Source organism: Nicotiana attenuata, unplaced genomic scaffold (genome assembly GCF_001879085.1).
Source record: "Nicotiana attenuata strain UT unplaced genomic scaffold, NIATTr2, whole genome shotgun sequence".
Taxonomy (NCBI): domain Eukaryota; kingdom Viridiplantae; phylum Streptophyta; class Magnoliopsida; order Solanales; family Solanaceae; genus Nicotiana; species Nicotiana attenuata.
In genome coordinates, this window is record NW_017670441.1 from 39,220 (window position 1) to 47,822 (window position 8,603).

The following is an 8,603-nucleotide window of genomic DNA, read 5'->3' on the forward strand; positions in this document are numbered from 1 at the left end:
TAATTTCTGTTCTTGTAACTCTAAGTTAAGGACTACCTGTCCTTAATTTCTGTGCTTGTAACTCTAAATTAAGGACCAAGTGTCCTTAAATTTTGAACTTCTAACTTGAAGTTTAGGACTACCTGTCCTTAACTTTTTAACTTGTAACTCTAAGTTCAAGACTACATGTCCTTATTTTTTGAACTTGGAAATCTAAGTTCAGGACTACATGTCCTTATTTTTTGAACTTCAAACTCTAAGCTCAGGACTACCTGTCCTTGTTTTTAGAACTTGTAACTCTAAGTTCAAGACTACATGTCCTTAAATTCTGTGCTTGTAACTCTAAGTTAAGGACTACCTGTCCTTAATTTCTATGCTTGTAACTCTAAGTTCAGGACTTCCTGTCCTTAATTTCTGTTCTTGTAACTCTAAGTTAAGGACTAGTTATCCTTAATTTCTATGCTTGTAACTCTAAGTTAAGGATCAAGTGTCCTTAACTTTTTAACTTGTAACTCTAAGTTAAGGACTACCTGTCCTTAACTTTTTAACTTGGAACTCTAAGTTCAGGACTACATGTCCTTATTTTTTGAACTTGGAACTCTATGTTCAGGACTACATGTCCTTAATTTTTGAACTTGAAACCCTAAGTTCAGGACTACATGTCCTTATATTCTGTGCTTGTAACTCTAAGTTAAGGACCAAGTGTCCTTAATTTCTTTGCTTTTACTCTAAGTTCAGGACTTCCTGTCCTTAACTTTTTAACTTTTAACTCTAAGTTCAGGACTACATGTCCTTAATTTCTGTTCTTGTAACTCTAAGTTAAGGAACACTTGTCCTTAATTTCTGTGCTTGTATCTCTATGCTAATTCTGATTCTTATTTTAAATACTCTCTCACAAGATTTAAAGAAAAACTTAGGATCAAAGATTGATACTTTGTTGAAGCTTCTTGTCAAACCTCATGAAAGGACCATAGAGAGGGAACCTAGTGTTCCAATTAGCAAAGATGCAGCTGATGATCAATGTGATGATACAGAACCTAGTGTTCCAATTAACAAACATGCAGCTGATGATCAATGTGATGATACAAATGTGCATGTAGAAGATCATTATGAAAGCGATTATAGAGATGCGCATCTAGAAGATGAAATTGATATTGGCATTGAAATTGGGAAAGGTTAGATATAGATTTTGAATTTGTTGTCATTGAAATTTATATTCAATAGCGTAATACATATAAACTTTTTTGTGATTACAAATGTGTGTAGAATCTATTGATGGAGTGGAAGTTCAAGATGGAGTGGAATGTCAAGACCAGGAAAATCCAAATGAGACATGAGTAACAGAAATAATTTGTAAATGTAGAGTGCAATCTCAGGATTTAGAAAATCCATTGGGAACAAGTATAAGTGAGATTGTATGCAAATGTGTTGAAGGAATATATGATCTCTCTACACCTCTCTCACTTAACGAGAAATTTAGAAATCAAAATGATGTCAATCAAGGTTAGATAAAACTTTCATGATATGTTGAATGTTAGTTTTAGTAAACTATTAGTAACAAGTATTAATTGTAAATGTTACAGAATCTTTTGAAGCTGCAAGGAAAGAAGATGGAGTGGACTATCAAGAGAGAAGTGGAGGACAATCTCAAGACTTAGAAAATACCCAAGGAACAAGCATAAGTGAGATTATTTGCAAATGTATAGAAGGAACATATGATCTCTCTACACCTCGCTCTCTTACCGACAATATTGAAAGCCAAGAAAATGCTATTCAAGAATCAAGATAATGATATAACTGGCATGATCTTGACAGTTGCAAAAGGTTAGACGGAGTTTTTTTAATCTTATACATATTTGTTTTAATCAAAGATTAGTAACAAGTACTAATTGTGTTAGCTCTTGTAAATATTTTGCAGAATCTTGTGAACTTGCAATCGAAGAACATGGAGAACAATTGCAAGATAAAGAAAATGCACAGTTGCAAGATAAAGAAAATGCAACCGATATGTCAGCTCGATTGTCTGTTGAAGAAATACAAGAAGGCAGCATGGCCAACACAGGTATTGATTGTGTCCTTAATATTGTATTCATAATTCAAATCGCCAGGACATTTCAAAAATTATGTCCTTAGTTTTTGTCTCTTCATTTAACAATTTGTCGTAGAATTGACGACTTGCAGCAAACTAATGTATATATAGTGTTGTTTGCAGAGCAAAATAAAGATGAAGCCGTTAACCAATATACTAGGAAAAGGAAGAGAGATAGTATTGGTTTTGATGGTCCATCATTTGCTATTCTTACCCTACTCCTCCAACTACACAAATGAGCATTGATAGGGTTTGTCTATGGAGGTTGAAGGAAATGTTGAAGAAGATCTTGGTCTAGGGAAAAGGAGTAAGAAGCTTAGTTGGCAATTGATATCTTCTTTTGAACAGAAAAGAAAAACAAGAACATCGATGGCGCACAATAAAAATACTCCCAAGTATACGGGCTGGATAAAATCAAAAAAAATATACTCGTACATGTATTTTTCATTATGCCAAAGATGATGAAAACTTATTGAAGAAATTCATTGGATGGTTGGGCAAGGAGAAAAGGAAAGGTCGCAAAAAAGCGTAAGTCCCTAAATGTATTCATTATTTCTTAATTGCTTACATTCGTACTTGAACTTGTAATTTTAAATTTAGGACTAAGTGTATTGAGCTTTCAAGTCCTAAAGTTAAGTGTCCTTAACTTTTGAGATTGCAAGTCTAAGTTCAGGACTAAGTGTCCTTAACTTTTGAACTTGTAACTGTAAGTTAAGGACTATCTGTCCTTCATTTTTGAACTTGCTACTCTAACTTCAAGACTAATTGTCCTTTAATTTATGAGCTTGTAAGTCTAAGTTCATGACCAAGTTTTCTTAACTTTGAACTTGAACTGTAAGTTCAGGACCAAGTGTCCTTAACTTTTGAGCTTGTAACTGTAAGTTAAGGACTACATGTCCTTAACTTTTGAACTTGTAGTTGTAAGTTCAGGACCAAGTGTCCTTAAATTTTGAACTTGCTACTGTAAGTTCAGGACCAATGGTCCTTAACTTTTGTAACTTGTAACTGTAAGTTAAGGACTACCTGTCCTTAATTTTTGAACTTGTAATTGTAAGTTCAGGACTAGATGTCCTTAATTAGGAATTGAGGACTAACTTCTAACTTTGATATTTTTAAAATTTTCAGGGGACAAACTGATATATATGCTGACGATAATGGTGTGAGAAAGAATACATATAAATTGTACCATCAAAAAATCAGTAGCAAAGTGTTCTTCCTTGAGCTTTCAGATAGTAGCTTTGTACTTGATGATAAGGTTTGATAACTCACAAGGCATTTTTTTTCTTTATTCTTAATTTATTGTTTTTCAATTATTTATGATTGATGGATTTTTTTTTTGCCTTTTTATGAAGCATATTGACATTGCCATGTATTATTTGAGAAAGAAGGAATGCTACCACCCTTGCGCCCATCCTTTTCGTTTCACAACTACAGATATACTTTTTGATAACTATATGTTACTTGTGTATAAGGATTTCAATGAAGATGCTACAAATGAGTTTTGGTGTGGTGATAATCAATTGGTTCTGACACTATATGTGTGGGGTGACAATCGTAGATGTGGAATTTCTTGGACAGAGGTTGACAAAATCTTTTTTCCATGTCGGCTTCCTTCAAAAGATAATGATGCTATGACACATTTTCTTTTGGGGTATTGGACTTGAATGAGAGAAAGATTGATGTGTATGATTCCATATATAGTGAGCCATATGAGAAAGGAATGAATCACATTGAAATGTATGCATGCATGATCCCCCACTTGCTAAAGTTCTCACAGTTTGAGAAAAATCACAAGTCTTTTAGAAATGCATTCATCAAATTTGATATTTAATGGCAAAGATCACTATACCACTCTGGATCGTACGTGTTGTCATTTGCTTATAATTTATATGTACTTTAGATTTACTTTATTAAAGATATTATTTAATTGACTCCATATCTTACATTTTTCTTAGGACTGATTGTGGTGCATTCCTAATCAAGTATGTGGAGTTGTTGATGATGGGAGATGATGTGGAGAAATTCCAACCTGAAGACATAACAAACTTTAGAAAAAAACTTACAGCAAATCTTTGGGCACATGGAGAGTGGAAAAGAAATTCTTATTATGATACACCACCAGAAAATGTCGGCGACGGCTATGATAGTGAAAATGAAACTTCCTGCCAAAAGGAGTTGTAGTTTAGTTGCAAAGAAAGTCAGATGTTATTGAATTTGGTATAAAATTGCTGTAAAGAATCCATATGAATTCTGAAATATCCTGTAAATTGTTCACATGGCACTTTTATTTTGTTTGCATAGCATAATTTTTTGGTCATAGCTATGCCAAATGATAGTATCTGCAGTAATATGAAGGCATCATGTTATTAATTTCTTTCTTTCTGTTAACTATTGATTTGTCCATTTGTAATTCCTAAATTAAATGTATTGAGCTTGTAAGTCTAAGTTCAGGACAAAGTGTCCTTAACTATTGAACTTGTAACTGTAAGTTAAGGACTACCTGTCCTTAACTTTTGAACTTGTAACTGTAAGTTCAGGACCAAATGTCCTTAACTTTTGAACTTGTAACTGTAAGTTAAGGACTACATGTCCTTAATTTTTGAATTTGCAACTCTAACTCCAGGACCAACTGTCCTTAATTTTTGAACTTTCACTCTAAGTTCAAGACCAATTGTCCTTAACTTTTTAGCTTGTTAGTCTAAGTTAATGACTAAGTGTCTTGTAAGTCTAAGTTCAGGACTAAGTGTCCTTAACTTTTGAACTTGTAACTGTACGTTCAGGACTATTTTTCTGAAATGTCCTGAACTTCTGAAAATCTAGACAATAATCCGAGATTTCTAGAAGTTAAGGACATTTAGAAATTTATATACTTAATATTAGATTCATAATTCAAATTTTCAGGACTTTTAGAAATCTATGTCCTTAACTTTTACTTGTACTAATGTGATTTTAAAAATAAAGATGTATCAAGCTGGAGGCGTCAAATTCTATAAAGGAAAAGACTTTCTTGTTAACTTACAACAAGAGTAAAATCCCATAAACAATAATTGGTCCGGCAAAGGTAAATTGAACGCCCAAAAAAAGAAAAAGAAACAAAGAGCACATAAGCGCAAAGAAACTTTGAAAATTCAGGACATCTTTTATATAAACATCTGCTCAAATAAAAACAATCTAAATGAATCCAATTTATAGCAAAAACTTAAAAGAGTAGACAAACATAAGTGGATATATCTATTATTCTCTATGCTTCCTTGAAAATGGATGGACTGCCGGAGAATATATACATGATGTTCTATTATGACCAATTCTTCTGCAACGACCACATTTGAATGTTATTTTTGATGACTCAGTAGCTGGAATATGCCTTTTCTTCTGCCTTCTACCTAGCGGCACTTTTAAATCTAGAGGTTTAATAATTTGTGACTTAACACTCTCTGGTACAATCCAAGAATCAGTATGTCCTACATGATGTATTTGTCTTTCATATGTTTTAAGCCAAGATTCCTTTAAGTACCAGTGCGAGCAGAAATTGGACTTCTTGATGTTTCTCTTCTCGATAGCTGCAATTACTTGTATACATGGTAATTTATCAAATTGAAACTGATAACAATCACATGTTCTTTTGTTTAAGTCCACCAAGAAAGTAATTCCTTCTTCCTTAACTCTAGAACGCCATGAATCAACAGGGAAGACCTTCAATGTTGAAAAATTATGAGTTAGTACATTATGTTAAATTATCATTACAATAATAAGCTAAACAAAGAATATAATACTTACATTTAAAGTAAAAGCTAAATCTATCTTTTTCTTCAATTCCTTTTCTACCCAACAAGAAACGTCATAAAACGTTCCTTCTGCTTCATTTCTTCTTTCATAAAACCAACGTTGTTGCTTCACTTGGATGAAATCCATCATTCTTAATATAGGCAGCTCCACTGCTTCTAATAGCACATAATTTATTGACTCAACTATGTTTGTTGTGAGCATGTCATATCTTCGTCGTGGACTACAAGAACGTGCCCACCTTTCCGGTGGTTCTTCCATCAAGTAGTCAAAAGTCTTCTTATCAACTTTTGCTATATCTGACGTGTATAGATCAACTTCTTTGCGCCTGTATACTCTTGCAGCACTTTGGAAAAGTTTTATGACCTCACTTTTCACTTTCCTTCGCTTTAGGTTCTGCTCCAAATGATAGATACAATCCCATGGTGGCTTTCAGGATATACCTTTGCAATGCCATGTGCATATAGATTGATGCCTGTCTGATAAAAAAATTAAATTGTCACGGCTCCTAATTGCATTGCGAAGCACACTAAAGTACCACTCATAGGAATTGTTATTTTCAGATTCTGGAATTCCAAAGGCTAGTGGAAATATTTGGTTATTTGCACCCTTTGAAACTGAAATCATTAAAACACCACGATTTTGACTTCAAAAAAGTTGCATCAACAGCAATCACTGGTCTACAATGATTCCAACCAGCTATTAATGATCCATATGCATAAAACATATAAAGAAACCTGAAAATACAGTATAACAGAAGGTTAAAAATATAGGACACCAAATTAAGGACATGTAGTCCTTAACTTAGAGTTACAAGTTCAAAAGTTAAGGACAGGTAGTCCTTAACTTAGAGTTACAAGTTCAAAAGTTAAGGACATGTAGTCCTGAACTTAGAGTTAAAAGTTAAAAAGTTAAGGACAGGAAGCCCTGAACTTAGAGTTACAAGCACAGAAATTAAGGACAGGTAGTCCTTAACTTAGAGTTACAAGTTAAAAAGTTAAGGACAGGCAGTCCTGAACTTAGAGTTACAAGCACAGAAATTAAGGACATGTAGTTCTGAACTTAGAGTTACAAGTTCAAAAAATAAGGACATGTAGTCCTGAATTTAGAGTTTCAAGTCCAAAAGTTAAGGACAGGTAGTCCTAAAGTTCAAGTTACAAGCTCACAAATTATGGACAGTTAGTCCTTAACTTAGAGTTACAAGCACAGAAATTAAGGACAAGTAGTCCTTAACTTAGAGTTACAAGAACATAAATTAAGGACACCATGTCCTTAACTTTTTCACTGCACGCATCAAAGTTAAGGACACCATGTCCTTAACTTTTTCACTGCACACATCAAAGTTAAGGACACCATGTCCTTAACTTTCTCACTGCACATATCAAAGTTAAGGACACCATGTCCTTAACTTTTTCACTGCACACATTAAAGTTAAGGACACCATGTCCTTAACCTTTTCACTGCACACATCAAAGTTAAGGACACCATGTCCTTAACTTTCTCACCGCACATGTCAAAGTTAAGGACACCATGTCCTAAAGTTTATAAAACAGACCAATAAACTCTTTTTGATTGTTTACCTGTTGTTGTCGTCTATCTTTATGTTAGTATATGTTCCCAGCTTTTTACTTTTCCTTATATACAAGTATGAAGACAATAATTCATAATTCTCTTCAGGAGTTCCTCTTATTAAAGTTGAAGCACGTTGAATAGCATGCCACGCCTTGTGATAACCAATGTCTAGTCCATGCATTTTTGCATTTCTGCCATGACAAAGGCTGGTGTAACTTCAAACCTTGGGTCTCGAAGATTGTCAATAATGTAGCACTAATCAACTTTGAAGTTGCATGCCTTTGAACAGCTTTCATAGTGTTAACTGAGCAGTCATGATTCTTCTCAATCTTTACAATCTTGAACAGTGTTGGATATTTAATTGTGAAAGCACGCACACACCACCCACACCTATCATCATTGCATTTCAAGGAATATCTGGTTGAGATTGATCTAACAACCTTGAATTCAAAATGTCCTTTAATTGCTATATTCGAAAAACAGTTAATTATACTCTTTTTTTGTCAACTATTGATCCCACTTTTATTTTATCCAACGAAGCATTTTCTCTTAATATCGTAGTTGGGGATTCTTTTTGTTTCGAATTCGAGCTTCGTCTGTTAGTTGAGTAGAGGTTTTTTTAGCAACTTCTTCTATTACCGGTGCACTCTCTAAGACTTGAATACCCAAAGCTTGTTCGTTGTCAATCTCTGTAATGTTTTGTCCTTCCACTTGAATAGAATCAAATGTTTGAAGCATCTCTTCAGTTATTGGTTGAGCTTCAACCACATCTATTTCCATTATCTGTTGGCATTTGTCTTGATTGTCATGTTGATTTTCTCTATTGACATGTTCAAAGGTGCTTGTAGAACCAAAAGCTCTTTCCGAAACATCAACAGTGAAACGACAGCCCTTGAAGAGTGAATGACTTTTTAGTAACTCTATACATGTGTGAAGATCTAAATCCTTGGATACAAGCATTCCCTTGCTTGTTCCCAGGTTGATATCAAACCATATCATTGCTTCAAACTTGTCTCTATCCAATTCAATAACTTCAAAGACCTGTTTAATGAAATCTTCAAATCGAATTGCCTCAGGTACTAGAACAAGCTTTGTTTGATGATCAAGATACTTATAGTCTGCAGTCCATCTACCATTAAAAGCAACTATAATACATATTGTTTCCATCCTGAAAATCAAA

The 8,603-nt window shown here is 33.8% G+C and overlaps 1 protein-coding gene across 1 annotated transcript; it reads right to left on the reverse strand.

The window, feature by feature from the left end:
- Positions 1–5,302: 5,302 nt before the first annotated feature.
- LOC109239457 lies at positions 5,303–7,604 on the reverse strand. Its single transcript, XM_019406025.1, has 4 exons — positions 7,432–7,604; positions 6,519–6,588; positions 5,846–6,247; positions 5,303–5,761 (listed from the first exon to the last, which is right to left on the reverse strand). Exons 1-4 carry the CDS (start codon positions 7,602–7,604, stop codon positions 5,303–5,305), a joined length of 1,104 nt encoding a protein of 367 aa, XP_019261570.1.
- Between the last annotated feature and the right edge of the window lie 999 nt (positions 7,605–8,603).

What these genes read in the sequence shown, in the direction of transcription:
- LOC109239457 (XM_019406025.1), bottom strand. Translation starts at nt 7,604, where the DNA reads ATGCATGGACTAGACATTGGTTATCACAAGGCGTGGCATGCTATTCAA. An exon ending in AAGATAGACGACAACAACAG is followed by an intron (nt 6,589 to 7,431) that starts GTAAACAATCAA and finishes CTGTATTTTCAG; the next exon opens with GTTTCTTTATATGTTTTATG. An exon ending in ATTGTAGACCAGTGATTGCT is followed by an intron (nt 6,248 to 6,518) that starts GTTGATGCAACT and finishes CATTTGGAGCAG; the next exon opens with AACCTAAAGCGAAGGAAAGT.